This window comes from Notolepis coatsorum (genome assembly GCF_963971535.1).
Source record: "Notolepis coatsorum genome assembly, chromosome: 3".
Classification (NCBI taxonomy): Eukaryota; Metazoa; Chordata; class Actinopteri; order Aulopiformes; family Paralepididae; genus Notolepis; species Notolepis coatsorum.
Window position 1 is genome coordinate 14,215,365 of NC_140167.1, and position 21,372 is coordinate 14,236,736.

Genomic DNA, 21,372 nt, shown 5'->3' on the forward strand with positions numbered 1-21,372 from the left:
CCGGATTATTCTACCGACGACAGCCCGCCTTCCCAGGCACGGATTATGCTTTGTATACAGTGATTATTCTATGGATAAAGACCAACACTGCCGTGTGTTGGAAACCCCCCCCCCCGGAGAGGACGACAGGTGAGGAGACGCTCTACACGACGAGGTCGCTTCACGTCTCTCCATCGTGGACCGAAGGAAGCCGGCCCACAGAGAGTCCAACTGCTTTCATCTGTGGATCGAGGATCGCTGAGGCACCGAGCCGCACAACCGTGGGTTCTCCCAGGATACCCTCGGCCAGACGGATACAGCCAGACTCTACCCCCCCCCCCTTCTCCAGTTGTCTTACAAGCGACCGGAATTCCCCCCTAGTGTATCCAGTTCTATAATCATTAAAGTATCATTGCTATTATTCCTTAAATATTCCAGGTTGTATATTTACCGCCTGCGCCACCAGAGATTGGACGTTCTCTATTGATATACCAACGAATACTCATTTGCCATAAAAGTGCATCCTATTTCAAATCATAAATGTAATTAAGTGATTGCTCTACATACCTTTTGCTATGTATTAATTATTATTAAACGCAGACTTTCGACTTGGTACATTTGTGTTGGATCGTTTCATCTACGTGGGAGTGTTTACCATAATTATTTATGCCTAGTACTGGGTGGCCAGAGTCTAAAGTACAAGAGGTAGTGGTAGTAAGTATCATATCTAACAATACAGTCAGGGAATTGTACCCCTCAGTTACACTTACAGTTCTCCAATTCAACTTTCTAAGAATATATTGCCACCTAAAAAGTGGAATTGGAGTCTCTTTCATTCATTCCATTGGGATCCAGCACCCATTCTTCTAGATGCAAGTCGTGAATTGAGCATGTTGTGTCTTGTTTTCTAAGATTCATGACTATAAAAACATGACACACAGTGCTGAGCTACTGTTGACCTGCCATCTCCCCCTAAAGAACCCCCTAGCTGCTACACCTTTACAGACAACATTGAGACAAAGCTTCCTGACACATCTCCATCCAAACTCTTGGAAGAACTCTTTGAAATCTCATCTGATACCACCTGGAGAGCTAGTTTAAGAGTGTGGTGCTGAGTACCAAGTATCTCATGATGCAGCAGTTAAGACTGTTTGCTTATTTCCTGTGTGGGCTTTTGCTCTGACGGTGCGCAGGCCATGGCAGGGAAAAGGAGGGGGCTCATCAAGGGGGTCTCGCTCATTGCAGCCACTAATGCTGTGATGACTCACAATTTACTTACATTTTCTCTTTTTTTGCACAAATTGCAAAGTTCTTTCACAAGTTTTTTCACACGTTTTTTTAAAGCAGTGTCCTTGAATTGTATTGCAATGTTACAAGATGTCTCTATTTTTAAAAAAGCACAGTCTTTGAGTGTGTATTGGACTGTATTGTTATGTTGTTGCACAATTGCACAGTTGTAAAGTGGTTACACAATTTGAAAGGTCACGATATTGGTGTTATTTCAATAAATTTAAACATGGCCCATTTCATGACTATTTTGTTGGGGCGAGGGGGGGGGGGCCCAAAATATTTTGGTCCGCCAAAGGGGGGCCTGACAGAAAAAGTTTGAGAAGCACTGCCCTAGCACCAGCCCCCCAGAAAAGACGAAAATGGGTCCGAGGGTTAATCTAGGACAAGGCTTAATCCATATCCAATTGGCCAATTCCCATGCATTTGTGTGTGTGCGTGTGCGTGTGCGTGTGTGTGTGTGTGTATGAACTCATCTTTGGCAAGACTGATTTCTGCATTAGCGCAGTGGAATCATGGAATACATTTACAACGTGACCTGGAACTAAGCACTCTCGTTTCTCCTGGACGTTTTTTAGATTTGTAATCAATAACCGTCCCCCGTCATCGTGTAGTTGTTTCTGCTAATTGCTCTTGCTTATAAACTGTATTATTATTATTATTATTAGTATTTTCCATGTATTTATGATTGATCTATTGTTTTAAATTGATTGTGTGTGTGTCCACTCCTGTTACATGCAATGCTCTGTACACTCGGCGCCATTGAAAAATAAATGAAGTATAAATGAATAATAAATACATTTGTATGTGTATGTTTGTGTATGTGTGTGTATATGTGTATGTGTGAATGTATGTGTGTGTGTGTGTATATGTATGTGTATATGTATGTGTGTGTGTGTGTGTGTGTGTGTGTATATGTATGTGTGTGTGTGTGTGTGTGTGTGTGTGTGTGTGTGTGTGTGTGTGTGTGTGTGTGTGTGAATGTGTGTGTGTATGTGTGTATGTGTGTGTGTGTGTGGAGTTCACTTCCCTATGAACATGTTTGTTTTGATTGACGGAGCAGAGAGAAGGAGAAGACAGAACACAGGCTGGATGTAAAGCCTACATGCCAGTAGGGCTCGTACCCCGTGGCTCCACAGCAGATATATTACCAGCTGCAGCGGCTCTGGGCTCGATGCCCAGGACACTCTGACATCACACACACACACACACACACACACACAGCATGTCTAATCAATGGCTGGGTTTATGAATCAACACCAACTGTCACTCCTCGTAGGAAAACACACAGATTGGGAGATATGAGCTACGGGACACCGGCAGTATGTCCGCCCATCAGGTGTCGTTGGCACGGTAACGCTGTGACAGCTACACTTACGTCTTTGTTTCCGTCCGTCAGTTTGTCGTAATGCCGGTGACAGTACCTGCAGGTGGGAGACACAGAGGGGAACACAAATAACTCAACTCGTTATCGGTCGACTCGACATGAAGGATATGGTTTTCAGAGTTTTCATCATCATCTCCGAGATGTCGGTAAGATTATGTTTGGAGTGGATTTCTGGCAGAGTGTACATGTATATACACCTGTAGGTATGTATGCATTTGCATGTATTAAATGTACTGTTTATAGCATATATGTATACGTGTATTTGTGTGTGTATATAGGGTATGCGTACGTTATATATACATATCTTTTGTTCACCATCATTATCATAATCTTCAATATTTCTTTTTATTAATATATATATCTCAAATATATAGTAGTATGTACCTTACTACTATGCTACGATCCTTAAACCATCACGCTAATATGTCTATACTACTATACTACAAAGTGTAACAAGTTCCCTTAGCTGGCAGAGGTGCACCCCTCCTGCTGACTTGTTGTTCACAATTTGTAAGTCTCTTTGGATAAAAGTGTCAGCTAAATTACTAAATGTAAAGTATATATATATATATATATATTCGAGGCAATTTTTTTTTACACATCGGTATCGGTCCGATATCAAGATAGGGCCGATATGGGCCGATATTAAAAAAAAAATTTAAAAAAATCTTTTTGGCATTAGTTTCAAAATAGCAGTAATTTCTGAAAATAAGTTACAAAAGTAAAAAATTTAAATGTGTTTTGGAAAATAGCTCTTTATTTGATTATCATAAAAAGGTGTTTTCTATACAGAGATATCGACATCGGTAAATATCGGTATTGGCCAGAACAGCAATATTAATATCGGTATCGGCCACAATTTTCACATCGGTGCATCATTAACCCAGAGTCAACATAATCTTCTCAAACATCACAAAAGAATAAATAATAATAATAATAATAATAATAATAACTCACTCCTCAGCCATGCGCGTGTCCTTCAGGATGTGAACGTAGATGAAGAGCGCCTGCTCGTGTTTCCCCATGCGGCCCAGCAGCAGAGCCCGCTCCTCCAGCAGACCTGAGGGACGGAGACGAGGTCAGAGGTCAGAGTGCTGCTGACCAAGACAACCAGACCCCCCCCCTCTGTATTAAGACACAAGGTCAGAGGTCCGATCCGATCCTGGAGATCCGATCTGCCCCCTCGCTGGAGACATTTAAGGCCCGTCTAAAAACCCACTTTTATTCCCTAGCCTTCAATTAACCCTTTCTCCCACACCCTAACTCACACACTCCCATACAATTTTATCCTGCCCCCTCCCTCTTGTATCTCTTCTTGTGCTCCTCTGTCCCCTGTGTGCTATATTGTACTTTGTGCTCCCCTATCCGCTTGTTGGCCTACTGTTTGGTCCTGTTGTGCCTTTTTGTATTTTTGTATTTGTGTATTTTATATTAGGACATTGATCTTATGCTTCGATTGTACAGCACTTTGGTTGGCTCTTGAGTTTTTAAACGTGCTTTATAAATAAATTACTTGACTTAGAGGTCATAGTGCTGCTGACTGAAACAACAGTCAGACAACAGTCTGTATTAAGACTGTGGATCCACTTGGAATAGACACATCATCGCATATAAGACTTTCCTTTCCCCCGTACGTGTATATGAACACAACTAATGCCAGGACCAAGGGGAGGGGAAATGCGTGGGTCTCGCCGGGGACATTCTAGATGAAAGTACGAATGTTGGGCCTCGTTTTTCCCACCATAACCCTGCCCTTAACCATACTAAAGAGGCCTCACGCCCACCATGACCTGAACTAGGAGATGAACATTGCATGCAGAAGGTCCTGGCGACTCTCCTGAGACAACAAAGGCAGCGTTCTGCTGGAAAATGAATCAAAAGGCTTTATTGGCTCATTAGTAGAGGTTTCTGTCCCCGGTCAACACTGGGCTTCATCTGGGCCAATAAAAACACAGCTCATCATCTCAAGAGATCCGTCATCCGTCTTCATGAAACCTTTTGAACCTTTATAAAAAAAATAAAAATCCAAATAACATCCTTGGTTAGTCTATGATACAGATAGAAATCTATCTTTGCCCACCGGTTCCGACATCTGCCTCTGTGGCCGAAGTAATAGACTAGAATCAGGAGAAGAGGTTTGAGTCGTTGTTGTCATAGAAACGTTCAGAAACGGCTTTCAATCGCGTTGTTAAAAGGTACAGTAGTGTCAGGGGCTACTGTATGAGACATCCTCCTCTCCTGATTATTCTTCTATGTTTTAGTGACAACAAGCAGGACACCGTTACACCTAGGCGTTTGTGTTACGTCACCTACACGACATGACATCCCTCACCTAGTGTCCATGTATAAGAGAAGATAAGATATTCCTTTATTGATCCCCTTGGGGAAATTCGGGCGTCATAGCACGGGGGAGGGGAGGTACAGGTATGGGCAGGGTAATAGTATAAGATATAAATATATAGCCAATAAAATGTAATCTGAATATAAAAATAAGAGAAAAATTATATTAACATATACGTATATATTAACAATATAATTAACTCTGAATAAGTGAGTGAGTGACCACATTTCTGCCACGTATGAATGCGGCCTTTTGAAGAAATAAAACACAACACTATTCTGAATTGTGTCTCGACCCTCCTGGGACTCACCGTCGAAGGGGAAGTCACTGATGAGCCGGGACGGTTCGTAGCTGCTGGAGATCTCCAGGAAACACAGCAGCTTGTTCCTGAACTCCCCCAGGTCCCCGTCCTCCTTACCGGCAGCCACCGGGGGCACCCCTGCATTGCAACACACACACACACACAGGGGTTAGAACACGCACACCCTGCAACACCACACACACACACACACACAGGGGTTAGAACACGCACACCCTGCAACACACACACACACAGGGGTTAGAACACGCACACCCTGCAACACACACACACACACACAGGGGTTAGAACATGCACACCCTGCAACACACACACACACACACACAGGGGTTAGAACACGCACACCCTGCAACACACACACACACAGGGGTTAGAACACGCACACCCTGCAACACACACACACACACACACAGGGGTTAGAACACGCACACCCTGCAACACACACACACACACAGGGGTTAGAACACGCACACCCTGCAACACCACACACACACAGGGGTTAGAACACGCACACCCTGCAACACACACACACACACACACACAGGGGTTAGAACACGCACACCCTGCAACACCACACACACACAGGGGTTAGAACACGCACACCCTGCAACACACACACACACACACCGAGGGGTTAGAACACGCACACCCTGCAACACCACACACACACCGAGGGGTTAGAACACGCACACCCTGCAACACCACACACACACACCGAGGGGTTAGAACACGCACACCCTGCAACACACACACACACACCGAGGGGTTAGAACATGCACACCCTGCAACACACACACACACACACACACACCGAGGGGTTAGAACACGCACACCCTGCAACACACACACACACACCGAGGGGTTAGAACATGCACACCCTGCAACACACACACACACACACACACACACACACCGAGGGGTTAGAACACGCACACCCTGCAACACCACACACACACAGAGGTTAGAACACGCAGACTCTGGCGAATCAGGTGCAGGACAAACAGAAGATCAGCGGTAAAATAAACTGGATCATTGTAAGCGGGGGGCTCAGGAGGTAACGTTAGAGCAGTCGTCTGGTAGTCAGAAGGTTCCCGGTTTGATTCCGGCTTCTCCCGGCAACGTGTCGGAAGTGCCCTTGAGCAAGGCGCTTAACCCGATGAGCAGGTTGGCACCTATGGTAGGGTTACCTCGCCGTCAATGTGTGAACGTATCGATATCGTTTGAAGAGGTGTGTTTTTTTAGTCGACGGATGGCTGGGCGGGTTTCCGGCTGTCCCGTTTATACCGTCCCTGGTTCTTAAATTGCCACCGCTGGGTCGACTACTGGAGCGCTGGCTGCCGGTACCATTCACTTAAAATAGAAGCCCGGCCCCAGCGCTGTCCTGGGTGTGGCTGGGGAGTTTCCACATTGTTGTCGAGGAAATGTCATCAGTGTCTAGACCTTCCTTTTTTCATCCTCTCTCTAAAGACCACAGACGGGAAACTAGGCTACTCATACAGCATGTAGGGAAGTACTTAACTGTAGATCACCATGATGTGTCATCGGCGTCGCCGGAAGATTACATCATCAACCTCTTCTTGACATTCTGTCGAAAAAAGGAAACTAGTTTCCAAGCTAAATTATTATGTAATAATAGTTTTTATTTTATGTTGACTCAATGTTGACTGGATATTAATACATCTCTCTTACTTGAGAGAAATCACAGCGAGACACCCTCTTGTGATACAAAACTAAAATCTTTGAGAATAACAGCACTATTATAATATTTCTTCCGGTTTTTCAGGCACGACTTGCCACCTACCTGCCTGCCCACTACACACACACACACACACCTACACACACACAAGATAACATTTAGTATAATGTTTATACAGTATTATAGTTTTAAATGCTATTTATTGTTGTTTTTAGGCTGCCGTTTGTGCCGCTTTTATTGTGGTTTTGTTATATTGCCATTGCTGCCGTGAGGTTGGTTAACCCTTTCACTGCCGCACTACAAAACGGTTAACCCTTTCACTGCGACAATTCACAGAAGGTTAACCCTTTCACGACCGTCGGTTGTGCGATAGTAAAGGGTTAACAGTCTGTCGTGTGGAAGTGAAAGGGTTAAGGAACCGAACACAAAGACTTTCAAAACCGCTCTTAAAGAGCACCTACGGGAGGCTGCAATTCGAAACTGGCTTTACTTTGGACCAGATCTCCTCTCCCCCCCTCCCCAAGATACCAGCCCGACCCTCCTCCCCCCAGCAATGTCAAATCGTCATGTCATAGAATTATTTATTTAATTACTATTTTTACTGGTCCGCGGTAGCGCGTCGCAATTAGCGTCGCTGTAAATGTAGCCAGACTTTATCCGAGCGGTCCCTCTCCCTCTCCCTCTCCCTCTCCCTCTCCCGTCCCCGTCTCCCGTCCCCGAGTGGACGCCAAGAGGCCGGAGCAGACGGAGACGGATGGAGCGCCTAATGGGGGCCGACGACACGCTGCACCGGGACGGCTGCGAGTCAGAAACCCAGCCGACGACACGCTGCACCGGGACGGCTGCGAGTCAGAAACCCAGCCGACGACACGCTGCACCGGGACGGCTGCGAGTCAGAAACCCAGCCGACGACACGCTGCACCGGGACGGCTGCGAGTCAGAAACCCAGCCGACGACACGCTGCACCGGGACGGCTGCGAGTCAGAAACCCAGCCGACGACACGCTGCACCGGGACGGCTGCGAGTCAGAAACCCAGCCGACGACACGCTGCACCGGGACGGCTGCGAGTTAGAAACCCAGCCGACGACACGCTGCACCGGGACGGCTGCGAGTCAGAAACCCAGCGGAGGACACGCTGCACCGGGACGGCTGCGAGTTAGAAACCCAGCGGAGGACACGCTGCACCGGGACGGCTGCGAGTCAGAAACCCAGCCGACGACACGCTGCACCGGGACGGCTGCGAGTTAGAAACCCAGCGGAGGACACGCTGCACCGGGACGGCTGCGAGTCAGAAACCCAGCGGAGGACACGCTGCACCGGGACGGCTGCGAGTTAGAAACCCAGCGGAGGACACGCTGCACCGGGACGGCTGCGAGTCAGAAACCCAGCGGAGGACACGCTGCACCGGGACGGCTGCGAGTCAGAAACCCAGCGGAGGACACGCTGCACCGGGACGGCTGCGAGTTAGAAACCCAGCGGAGGACACGCTGCACCGGGACGGCTGCGAGTTAGAAACCCAGCGGAGGACACGCTGTACCGGGACGGCTGCGAGTCAGAAACCCAGCCGACGACACGCTGTACCGGGACGGCTGCGAGTCAGAAACCCAGCCGACGACACGCTGTACCGGGACGGCTGCGAGTTAGAAACCCAGCGGAGGACAAAAGCAAAAGGCCGACCGATCGGGGACACCGTGGGGGGAGAGAGAAGGAAAACGGGAACGTAGTGCGATTAGGGGTGTAAAGGTACACGTATCCATACCGAACCGTTCAGGTTCAGTACGGCTGTGTACCGAACAACGGTATGTTAACCACTAACGACCGCCCACCGGGCAGCTGTTTTGTTTTTTTCACAATCTAATATAATTATTTTATTTGTATTTTCTTTAACAAGTCGATTAATTTCAATATAGAATATTCGTCGACAGCCCTACAAGTACAATTAGTCACAGTGCACACTACATCAGCCCTGAGTGGAACATGGAAAAGCCAAACTTCCCCCACTGTACTGTAAACCCGTACCGAACCGTGACTTAAAAAACGAGGTACGTACCGAACCGTGGTTTTTTCGTGTCGTCTCCGCCAGAGCGGGAGGTCACACACCGTGAGAGACACTCCACTACATGATTAACTGCTCAAACGAACGATGAAGAGATGAATGATCACAATGGATCGGTCTATGAGTTGTTAAAGGGGCACTTTGCCAATGAAACAAAACACAGATTTATTTCGCACATAATCTCACACACGTCCCAAAACCTCTAAAACAGTTTTGCACAAGTTCATTTAGTTTGACGGTTATTGGCAGTAAAAATGAGTGTGAATGTGGCCACCAGTGATGTCATCGGAGACATTGAATCCGTGTGTTGTGTTAAGTTACAGCTCCATGAAATGATGTAGATGGAAGAAACAGCAATACCTCGTCTTATAGGGACTGCCACGTTGTAATTTCACTGAGCTGTAATTAACACAACACAAGGATCCAATGTCCCCAATGACATCACTGATGGCCACATTCAAACTCATTTACTCTCAATAGCGGTCATACTAAATGAACGTGTGCAAACCGTTATTTTTGGATGCGCGTGAGATAATGTGCAAAATAAATCAGCACTGTTTTTTTTTGGTGAAGTGCCCATTTAAGGCTGAACAATTCAATCAAAAACGGTATCTCTCCTGCATGTTGCACCTAATGAAGACAAAGTCTGCACGGAATAGGACAATACGCTCGCGTTTGGAGCCTAGTATGAATATGAAGAGTATCGTGTTCATAAGCGCGCCCCATTCAGAGAGATGACACGTCCCTAAATAGATATAAACCAGTTCCACGGCGACGCTTCCCTTGAGCTCCGAGGAGACAGACGCTCTCCTTTCTGACCTTGACGCCGCAATCATTGTTATTCCGACCACATCATGTTCACGTTTTCAAAACCGCCCACGACCACCTGCTCATGGTGTCCTACTCAGTCAGCCCTGCTATCAGAAGGTCTCTCATGGTGTCCTACTCAGTCAGCCCTGCTATCAGAAGGTCTCTCATGGTGTCCTCCTCAGTCAACCCTGCTATCAGAAGGTCTCTCATGGTGTCTCTACTCGGTCAACCTGCTATCAGAAGGTCTCTCATGGTGTCCTACTCAGTCAACCCTGCTATCAGAAGGTCTCTCATGGTGTCCTACTCAGTCAGCCCTGCTATCAGAAGGTCTCTCATGGTGTCCTACTCAGTCAGCCCTGCTATCAGAAGATCTCTCATGGTGTCCTACTCTGTCAGCCCTGCTATCAGAAGGTCTCTCATGGTGTCCTACTCTGTCAACCTGCTATCAGAAGGTCTCTCATGGTTATAAGGCTGTCCTCGAAGTCTGTTTTTTCGTTTTTAATTAAAAAAAAATTCAAAAATAAAAATTCTAAATAAAGTTTTTTTTTTATATAAATATCCTCAAACTAAATGCTCAATTTGAATAAAGTGATTAATCTGATTAAATTAGTCTTTTTTATGAAATCAACTTTAATGAATATAACTCAGCAGTTTTTAATACTATAATATGAGTGTAGCCTAATCTTTATCTGCAACTGTGAAGAAAACCCCCATTGGTTTAAACAGAATGAATACACATAAAAATTATATATAAAAAGAATAAAAAAAAAAAAAAGAGAAAAAACGTATTTTTTTATAAAACATTTTTTAATTTGAATGTTGATTTTGAATTTGAATGCCAACGTAACGAACAAAGGTCCGAACGTTCGGGCTCAGCCCTAGTGTCCTAATGCGGAGCTAATGATGCTAATGATGGAGCATCGCCGTCGGTTGTGTGATAGTAAAGGGCTAACCTTCTGTATTGTCACAGTGAAAGGGTTAACCGGCTGTCGTGTGGCAGTGAAAGGGTTAATTTAGAGAGAGATAAAGGGTGTGAGAGAGCTGTGACGTGTTTACGTGTGTCACATTGCTGCCCTCTAGTGGGCAGAAAAGCAATTACACAATGTACAGATAAAACAACACGAATCTATTAGCTTTGGCCATACCTTGGGCCCAGTGGTGCATGAAGCAGAGTTCAGTCTACATGGTTATACCTTGAGGCCCAGTGGTGCATAGAGTGGAGTTCAGTCTACACATGGTTATACCTTGAGGCCCAGTGGTGCATGAAGCAGAGTTCAGTCTACATGGTTACACCTTGAGCCCAGTGGTGCATGAAGCAGAGTTCAGTCTAGATGGTTACACCTTGAGCCCAGTGGTGCATGAAGCAGAGTTCAGTCTACACATGGTTATACCTTGAGGCCCAGTGGTGCATGAAGCAGAGTTCAGTCTACATGGTTATACCTTGGGCCCAGTGGTGCATGAAGCAGAGTTCAGTCTACATGGTTATACCTTGGGCCCAGTGGTGCATGAAGCAGAGTTCAGTCTACATGGTTACACCTTGAGGCCCAGTGGTGCATGAAGCAGAGTTCAGTCTACATGGTTACACCTTGAGGCCCAGTGGTGCATGAAGCAGAGTTCAGTCTACATGGTTATACCTTGAGGCCCAGTGGGGCATGAAGCAGAGTTCAGTCTACATGGTTACACCTTGAGGCCCAGTGGTGCATGAAGCAGAGTTCAGTCTACATGGTTACACCTTGAGGCCCAGTGGTGCATGAAGCAGAGTTCAGTCTACACATGGTTATACCTTGGGCCCAGTGGTGCATGAAGTGGAGTTCAGTCTACATGTTACACCTTGAGGCCCAGTGGTGCATGAAGCAGAGTTCAGTCTACATGGTTATACCTTGAGGCCCAGTGGTGCATGAAGCAGAGTTCAGTCTACACATGGTTATACCTTGGGCCCAGTGGTGCATGAAGTGGAGTTCAGTCTACATGGTTATACCTTGAGGCCCAGTGGTGCATGAAGCAGAGTTCAGTCTACACATGGTTATACCTTGGGCCCAGTGGTGCATGAAGCAGAGTTCAGTCTACACATGGTTATACCTTGAGGCCCAGTGGTGCATGAAGCAGAGTTCAGTCTACACATGGTTATACCTTGGGCCCAGTGGTGCATGAAGCAGAGTTCAGTCTACATGGTTATACCTTGGGGCCCAGTGGTGCATGAAGCAGAGTTCAGTCTACATGGTTATACCTTGAGGCCCAGTGGTGCATGAAGCAGAGTTCAGTCTACATGGTTATACCTTGGGCCCAGTGGTGCATGAAGCAGAGTTCAGTCTACACATGGTTATACCTTGGGCCCAGTGGTGCATTAAGTGGAGTTCAGTCTACACATGGTTAATCGTTTTTGGAGATCGCAGACAAAAAGCCCCAGTTCAGATCAGAGGCAGATCAGGCGTTTTGCTCGATCGCTGTGTAAACTGTTGAAGACGAGATCCGAGAGACGTGCTGATGCATCGCGGGAGAGAGAGAGAGAGAGAGAGAGAGAGAGACAGACAGAGATGGAGACAGAGAGACAGACAGAGATGGAAACAGAGAGACAGAGAGAGAGAGACAGACAGAGATGGAGACAGAGAGACAGACAGAGATGGAAACAGAGAGACAGAGAGAGAGAGACAGACAGAAACAGGCAGAGAGAAAGACGGGGAGAGAGAGAAAGAGACAGACCGACAGAGATGGAGACAGAGAGACAGAGAGAGAGAGACAGACAGAGGGAGAGAGACAGACAGAGGGAGACAGACACAGACCGACAGAGATGGAGACAGAGAGAGAGAGAGACACAGAGAGAAAGAGACAGAGGGGGAGAGAGATAGAGAGAGACAGATACAGAGAGAAAGAGAGACAGAGATACACAGATATATATATATAGAGATATATATAGATATATAGAGAGAGAGAGAGCATTCTGCTGTGGTTGAGTTACTTTGAACTAGAGAGGGACTGCACACAGAATAAAGAAACTTGAAAAGATGTCAAGTCATAAGCGGTCTTGTCTGAATCACAACAAGAAAATGATAGCAGGCGCTTTGCATAATATATTTATTGTAATGTTTGACGACGCTGTCATGTAATTAGAGTGTCTCTGTTATTAGTCATCATTCATTCATACATGATTTTAGGGACATTAAAAAGGGGATGGGTGGAGATCTGGGAGATCCTATACAGCCCATTACCAGCTGACAAGTTGGCTGTGTCGTCCGCTAGCTTGTTACGATCGTAACGCCTTTACGAACTTCAACCAGGGTTCCCACAGACATTGCAAAATGAAATTCAAGGACTTTAAGTACTTTTCCAAGCACTATTTTTCATTTTCAAGGATGTCACTCGAAGGATACAATTCACTTTTAAATGCTGTTTTTTTTTAAGCATCTTCTTGGCCTGCTTGCCAGCTAGAGCAAGTTAGAGCATCGCATGCAAATAAATGAGCGCGCGAGACAGCGACTCGTCAGATTAGATTAAAACAGAAAAAAAATAAAAAAATGTCATAACAATTTGATCATGGATGAACAAAACATTAAATGCATTCAAGGACTTTTTAAGCACCTTGTTAAAAAATGGGCTGTTTGGGAATTCCAGGCCTTGACCTTTTTTTCTTTTTTTTAAGCACTTTAAGCACTTCAAGGACCTTGTGCTAACCCTGTTCAACACTATTTAATTTGGTGAATTTGGTGATAAGAGTTACATGTTCTGAATATCCACAAGGAGAATATGGAAAAAAGACAGAATGACAGCAAGAGAGAGAAACGGACAGAGACCAGGCGGTGGGTGTGGCATGGGAAAGAATTATACCCGGAGGAAAGAATGACAGCTCATTCTCTAGAGCAAAAGAGAACCCGCTAAATTCTTGCCTTGTGCTTTTCTCCGGGGTATTCCTCTCTGACCAAAGCCCATGCCGCTTACCACATGTGTTCTCGTGACAAAATGTAGTTTGGAGAGACCAGACAACACTCGTCTGGGGACTCCTCCTGGCGAAAGATCTTGTAATGTGTGTAACCTCTGTCAACGATCAGTCATGTATTGTACAAACCACAACGACATAAAGATTCCCGTTTACAAGAGAGAAAGTTTGGTTGTGTAAACAACAGCATTCCGACGACTTTGAAAGACGTGTAAGTGTATGGGCACAGCCCAATCTTGCTTAAAAATACGTAAATAAAGTGCTTATCAACCACAGGAAAAAGGTACATTAATGTACGTTATGTTATAGCCATAATATATTTATGTAGTGTATATACGTAATATAGTATATTTTACGTTTCATATCTGCGAAAGTCCCCCCCAAAAACCAGCACAATCGGGAGTCATGATGCTTGTGGTGGGGGGGGGTTAGGGTTAGGGGGGTGCACTCACCACTAGACCAAGCCACTCACCACTAGACCAAGCCACTCACCACTAGACCAAGCCACTCACCCACCACTAGATCAAGCCACTCACCACTAGACCAAGCCACTCACCACTAGACCAAGCCACTCACTCACCACTAGACCAAGCCACTCACCACTAGACCAAGTCACTCACCACTAGACCAAGCCACTCACTACTAGACCAAGCCACTCACCGTTAGACCAAGCCACTCACCACTAGACCAAGCCACTCACCACTAGACCAAGCCACTCACCACTAGACCAAGCCACTCACCACTAGACCAAGCCACCCACCACTAGACCAAGCCACTCACCACTAGACCAAGCCACTCACCACTAGACCAAGCCACCCACCACTAGACCAAGCCACTCACCACTAGACCAAGCCACTAGACCACTAGTACAAACAAAGCAATACTATGATCGCTGACACTGTAGATCTTAAGTTGGGTGGTGTTGCCAATGGGAGAACGGAGGAGAGGTAGAGCCAGGTTCTCAGCTTTTCTTTCCCGTCCCTTTTCATCCCCGTTTACACAAACCCTCCCACCCCCATTACATGCCCTCCCCCCTTCAGACCTCATCAAAGAGCATTGGTTTGCAATACTATCCGATGCCACCCCCTCCCAGTTAGTCATGTGCTCTTCCTAGGGACGCACCTGTGTCCTTGTAAATGGTGCATTTATATAGCTCTTTTATCCAAAGCGCTTTACAACTTATGCCTCACATTCACCCATTCACTCACACATTCACACACCGACAGCGGAAGCGACCATGCAAGGTGCCAACTTGCTCATCGGGAGCAATTAGGGGTTAAGTGTCTTGCTCAAGGACACTTCGATTCAACATGACACGGGAGGAGCAGGAATCGAACCGGGAACCTTCCGATTACCAGATGACCGCTCTACCTCCTGAGCCACTGTTCTGTTTGATTGTTCTCTTTAATTTTCCTTGCAGTGTCGTCTTTTGTGTTATTTGTTATTCATTATTCATGGCTATTGTTATGTAAATATTTAAACATTTATTTAATGTTTATAATATTTATATATATATATATATATATATATTAACTTTTTTTTGAAAATGAGGATAAATTAAAGTGCAGTTTGAGCCGGTTCTGGTCCGACTGAGAGGAATATAACCAAACAGTGAGCCCCCTGACCCCTCCCTCCCTCTTACCCTCCGGCAGGGAGTTGAGGTACTGCTTCATGAGGCCCCCTGACCCCTCCCTCCCTCCCTCTTACCCTCCGGCAGGGAGTTGAGGTACTGCTTCATGAGGCCCCCTGACCCCTCCCTCCCTCCTACCCTCCGGCAGGGAGTTGAGGTACTGCTTCATGAGGCCCCCTGACCCCTCCCTCCCTCCCTCCTACCCTCCGGCAGGGAGTTGAGGTACTGCTTCATGAGGCCCCCTGACCCCTCCCTCCCTCTTACCCTCCGGCAGGGAGTTGAGGTACTGCTTCATGAGGCCCCCTGACCCCTCCCTCTCTCTTACCCTCCGGCAGGGAGTTGAGGTACTGCTTCATGAGGCCCCCTGACCCCTCCCTCCCTCCCTCTTACCCTCCGGCAGGGAGTTGAGGTACTGCTTCATGAGGCCCCCTGACCCCTCCCTCCCTCCCTCTCTCTTACCCTCCGGCAGGGAGTTGAGGTACTGCTTCATGAGGCCCCCTGACCCCTCCCTCCCTCTTACCCTCCGGCAGGGAGTTGAGGTACTGCTTCATGAGGCCCCCTGACCCCTCCCTCCCTCTTACCCTCCGGCAGGGAGTTGAGGTACTGCTTCATGAGGCCCCCTGACCCCTCCCTCCCTCTCTCTTACCCTCCGGCAGGGAGTTGAGGTACTGCTTCATGAGGCCCCCTGACCCCTCCCTCCCTCCCTCTTACCCTCCGGCAGGGAGTTGAGGTACTGCTTCATGAGGCCCCCTGACCCCTCCCTCCCTCTTACCCTCCGGCAGGGAGTTGAGGTACTGCTTCATGAGGCCCCCTGACCCCTCCCTCTTACCCTCCGGCAGGGAGTTGAGGTACTGCTTCATGAGGCCCCCTGACCCCTCCCTCCCTCTTACCCTCCGGCAGGGAGTTGAGGTACTGCTTCATGAGGCCCTGCACCCTCTCCAGGTAGAGCTGCAGCAGCACGTTGTGGAACTCGGGCCCCGTCTCCTCCCACACGTGGACGATGTGCTCCAGGTAGGGGATGGCCAGCTCCTTGAAGCCCTCCTTCAGGAAGCTCAGCACCTTGTCCCGGGGCAGCGTCTCCACCTCCGTCAGGTCCTCCGTGAAGATCTGACAACCAGAGAGCTCTTTATTCCCCGGAGTCGTTTTCACATACGAGGAATTTGACTTGGGTGGTTTTCGGTGCGACGTTAACAGACGAGACAAATAATCAAATAAAAATGTGGAATAAAATCAAATGGAATATGAACTAAATTAAATAGAAGCTCAATAGAATATAGTATAATTATAAGTAAGAAATTTAAATAGAAAATAGGCCAGGGCTCTACAACTGTAAAATAAAAAGGTGGAATAAAATAAAAAGGGATATAAACGAAATTAAATAGAAGCTCAATAGAATAGAATAGAATTATGAAATAAAAATAGGCCAGGGTTGTACAATTGTAGAATAAAAAGGTGGAATCAAATAAAATGGGATATAAACTAAATTAAATAGAAGCACAATAGAATATAGTATAATTAAAAATTACAACAAATGTACAACTGTGCAAGATGTGGTCAAGTATATACACTAATTACAAAAAAGATGTATAAGGAAAGAGGAGAGAGGTTTGTACTCCAAGCTGCACCTTCAAGGTTTCTTCTAAACCAGGACAAAAAGGTAGACGACAGTGAGAAGATGGAACAGCAAAAAAGAAAGAAACGGGACTCTTATGAAGGATATTCAGCTCGTAGTACCGTCTTCAATTATAACTGATGTCTTCATTTATGAATGTCAGAAGAAACCTCGATGAATGTCTGATGAAATCTGATCTCTTTTATGAGGTAAAATACATGAAATATTGTATGGAAGGCATTTTAAACAAGGATATCAAAACGCATAACTCCAAATTGGACTCCACTGGGTTTTAAACATCTGCTTCGCATTTTGAAATGGTTTTGGTAGACCGATATTAGCCGCAGTTAAACGACATTGATGTATTTGCTCGTCAGTTACAGAAGCCTGCAGAGCTGGAGGAGTGGAGAGCGTCGTCACTGAACATACGCACCTGCAATCGCTTTCAACATGATTGATCGCTTCGAAGGTTATTCTCGACATCGTCGCACACGAGAGCTACGATGATCTACCGAGACTAAATAACGATTGAATGAATGTATGTTTTCCTAACGTGAGCCAGTGTTGATACGTTTCAATGAGTATCAACCACTGAGAGGACATTCCCTCGATCGGTCACAGGCCAGCAGAACCAAAACATAGATACAGGAATGGCATTAAGCGGAGAACATATTCACTATGCATGCAGAGTGAAATTAACTGAGCTGCATAACTGCACTGTAAAGCCTTGGAAAAGTGCCATATAGGCTACATAAAATGTGACTGATTGATGCCTAACTTTGCAGAGGTGAAATTATTACCGTCTGCAGTTTTGTCATTGGTTCAATTTCGTTTTGCATTATATAACCCTCGAGATAACCCTACATGTATCTATTCTATTCACATATATGCTTACAATACTACATGGCATGCATCTATTGCTATGTCCGCCCATCACAAACACGCAAACTGTCTGACGCCTGTCCCCGTCTCCCTGTGAGTGGATGTCTCGTGGTGATGACCGGAGTGGTGGACGTCCCGTGATGACGGCCAAGAGGATACGATCCTCTCTACGTCGTCCCCACACCATACCTCATCAGCTCTATTCTATTTTCAATCTTTCAAAATCTTCTTTTTTTTTTATCCACTTTTTCTCCCATTTTCTATATTTTCTCCCATCCCAATTTCGTATCATCCAATTCAACCCTCCCCTGTCACGAACGCTGTTTCTTGCCTCCCACAAGCCGGCTGCAATGTGGACTAAGTCATACATAGCACAAGTCCCCTCCGGTACTTGAGGTAACAGCAGTCGCATTTTTTCACCTGCGCAGCTCGATCTCTCAGTGGCGAGGAGTAACGCGTGGGAGGCTCACGCTGCCCCCGACACTTCCTGATACTACTGCGCAGGCGCACCAACCGACCTGTAGGAGTCGCTGTCCACAACGCCCGATCCCCACCCATCAGTTTCCCACCCCCTAATACGGCCAATGTGTATTAGTATGAACGACTAGCTAAACTGAAAGCAATGTGGAGCGCTGGGCTCGAACAGGCGAGCCCAGCGTCTCCGCATTCGTGGCGAGCGCCTTGCCCACTACGCCACGTAGCCGCCCTAATCTTTCAAAATCTGTACCCCAGTTGCTATTGCATGTACATATTTGTGTTTTATTACCTGTATATGTACATACATACCAACTGTTTCGCCTGTTTTATTCTCCACCCATCTATCATCCATAGCAACACTACTATCATCGACATCTACATCGCCTGTGGTGCTTTTCTTCCCTATTGCTAGGTTTTTAGTGAGTTTTTCCTTACCTTCGCGTGGGGTATGTCTGGGAGTGTTGCATTTATTTATTTTACATTTTATTTAGGATTTCATGGTGTTTTTTTTGTTTTGTTCTTGATTCATTGTGATGTTTCTTCTTGACTTGTTTAATGAAGACGTGTCCGGTCCATGGGGACATTAACGTGTGTTGTCGGGCCTTACATATACATGATTTGATATGAAGAACCATATACATTTTTTTTTATATTTGGGATATTATGTATTTGAAATTGTAGTGTGTTGCATAAATACTCATGATAATTAATTGATTCACGATTGATTTCTTAATTAATTAATTTATGCAACAGCACTTTTTGCACAATTGCTAAATACATAATATCCTAAATATAATATTTTTTTGTTATATGGTCAATCCACATCAGTTGATTGGAGTATGAATGTGATATATCATAAGAAAGTACTCTACAATATTTAACCATGAATGTAAACAGCACTCCTAAATACCATTGTTCGATAATACAATTTAAAAGAAATAATTCTCTAAAAACTTCGTCACACTCCTCCTCACCTTCAGCCCGTCTTCAGGGCAGATCTTCAGCACCCAGGGGGAGAACTCAACGATAATGCCCAGATTCTCCATTCCTATGGGAGGGGTGGGGGGACACACACACACAACGGATGAGGGAGTTTAAAGACACAATACGGAATTTATTGGCCATCTGCGTTACTGGGGTAACGATCGAGCGAACGCATGCATTGGCAAAGCAACAAACAAATTCCTCCATGGAATGCAGTGATTACAGAGGTCCTGAGCAGTGCCTGATATGTGTGTTTAGCGTGTTCCTAGTATTCGATCGGACATCTTGATGCCATGCGATTATAAATCGAATAGCAGGTCATTATCACTAATCACCCTATCGCCCTATCCCATCTAGGACAACAGGCAGGGGAATTACGAGAGAATGCCGTTCATCGACTACAACTCAGCGTTCAATACCGTCATCCCCCCCCCCCCACGCCAAGCTATAGTCAGCAAGCTCAGCGACGTGGGACTATAACTCCACCCTGTGTCAGTGGGTCCTCCGCTTCCCGACAGGCAGGCAGGCCGTAGGTGGGGAGGGTGTGTAACTACACCTCCATCGCACTCAACATGCCGGGTGCCTCCCAAGGTGCTGAGCCCCCTCCTGTACTCCCCGTATGACAGGACCGCGTGACCAAGCACGGCTCCGTCCGACGCCATCGCCAAGTATGCGGACGACACAGCTGTGTTATAGGCCTGATCTCAGCAGTTACTAGAGCGGGGGGTGGGGGGGGGGTGGGGGTGGAGTGTTGTGGGTGTTTATGTCTGGCCCCCACCATCTCATCGGGCCACCACCACAAACAGGGTAAGGAGCTGTGAGAAACATCCGTGTCGACATCGGTCGGAAGGGGTGGAGACAAGATGACAATTTTTCAATGACAATTTGTCCCACCCAGACACCCGCAGTGATTAAGAAAATTCTCATGGAAAACCCACTATTCTGTTTTGTTTCTCACAGGCCTTTCCAAAATTACATTCCGATCTTGAATTTGACCCACCATGACGGATCTCCAGGAATCCTAAGTTAAAACAGATTCGATGTGGGTTAGTTACCTAGTCTCTGGAGGTACTGCACTGTTCGCTCATGGCCCTTCAGGGGCGAGTTGGCTTTGGTGGACTGGTCCAGTAACACCTGGAGAGCTGAGGGAGGGGAAGGGGGGAGAGAGAGAGAGAGAGAGAGAGAGAGAGAGAGAGAGAGAGAGAGAGAGAGAGAGAGAGAGAGAGAGAGAGAGAGAGAGAGAGAGAGGGAGAGAAACAGAGACGGAGGGGGAGAGAGAGAGGGGTGACAGAGAGAGAGACACAGAGAGAGAGATGGAGAAACAGAGAGAGGGAGAGACAGAGGGGGAGAGAGAGTGAGAGAGAGAGAGAGAGAGAGAGAGAGAGAGGGAGAGACAGAGGGAGAGAGATGGACACAGAAAGGAGAGAGAGAGAGAGCAAGTTCAAATGGATATTAGAATGGACAGTGTAAAGAGGCAATGTGTCATATTTGGGCAGTTGCATTACATAATTTCTGCTTCGCCATAGAGGCATATACATCACTAATTGGAGAACGAGCACAGCTGGTTTGAATTGGCAGGCAGGGAGAGGGAGAGGGAGAGAGACAGAGGGGGGGGGAGATAGAGAGAGAGAGAACACAGGAGAGTTCAATAGCATTACATCACTAGAACCAGTTTGAGGCTGGCTGATTAAAAACACCCCCTGCAGCCCAGAGTCCACCACAGAACACCAGAGCTATCTCTAAATAACATGAAGGCCCCTCTGATCTGACTGGACGACACGTCCTGCACATTACCATGGTGGTGGTGAACCAGCCCTGTAGCATGGGTACCCCGTACCCTGTCTGTACCCTCTGTCCCTGCATGTCTGTACCCTGTCTGTACCCCGTCTGTACCCTGCACAGCTCTCTGTCCCTGCATGTCTGTACCCTGTCTGTACCCCGTCTGTACCCTGCACAGCTCTCTGTCCCTGCATGTCTGTA

The 21,372-nt window shown here is 46.6% G+C and overlaps 1 protein-coding gene across 1 annotated transcript in view; it reads right to left on the bottom strand.

Moving 5' to 3' along the window:
* vps39 (VPS39 subunit of HOPS complex) overlaps window positions 1–21,372 on the bottom strand; it is a 94,113-nt gene that overhangs the window by 26,154 nt on the left and 46,587 nt on the right. The window contains exons 15-20 of the mRNA XM_084310689.1: window positions 20,448–20,534; window positions 19,383–19,456; window positions 16,328–16,544; window positions 5,305–5,433; window positions 3,611–3,713; window positions 2,645–2,690 (exon numbers count right to left, since the gene is read on the bottom strand). Coding sequence (XP_084166815.1) covers window positions 2,645–2,690; window positions 3,611–3,713; window positions 5,305–5,433; window positions 16,328–16,544; window positions 19,383–19,456; window positions 20,448–20,534 — 656 coding nt within the window. The remainder of the gene's footprint in view (window positions 1–2,644; window positions 2,691–3,610; window positions 3,714–5,304; window positions 5,434–16,327; window positions 16,545–19,382; window positions 19,457–20,447; window positions 20,535–21,372) is intronic.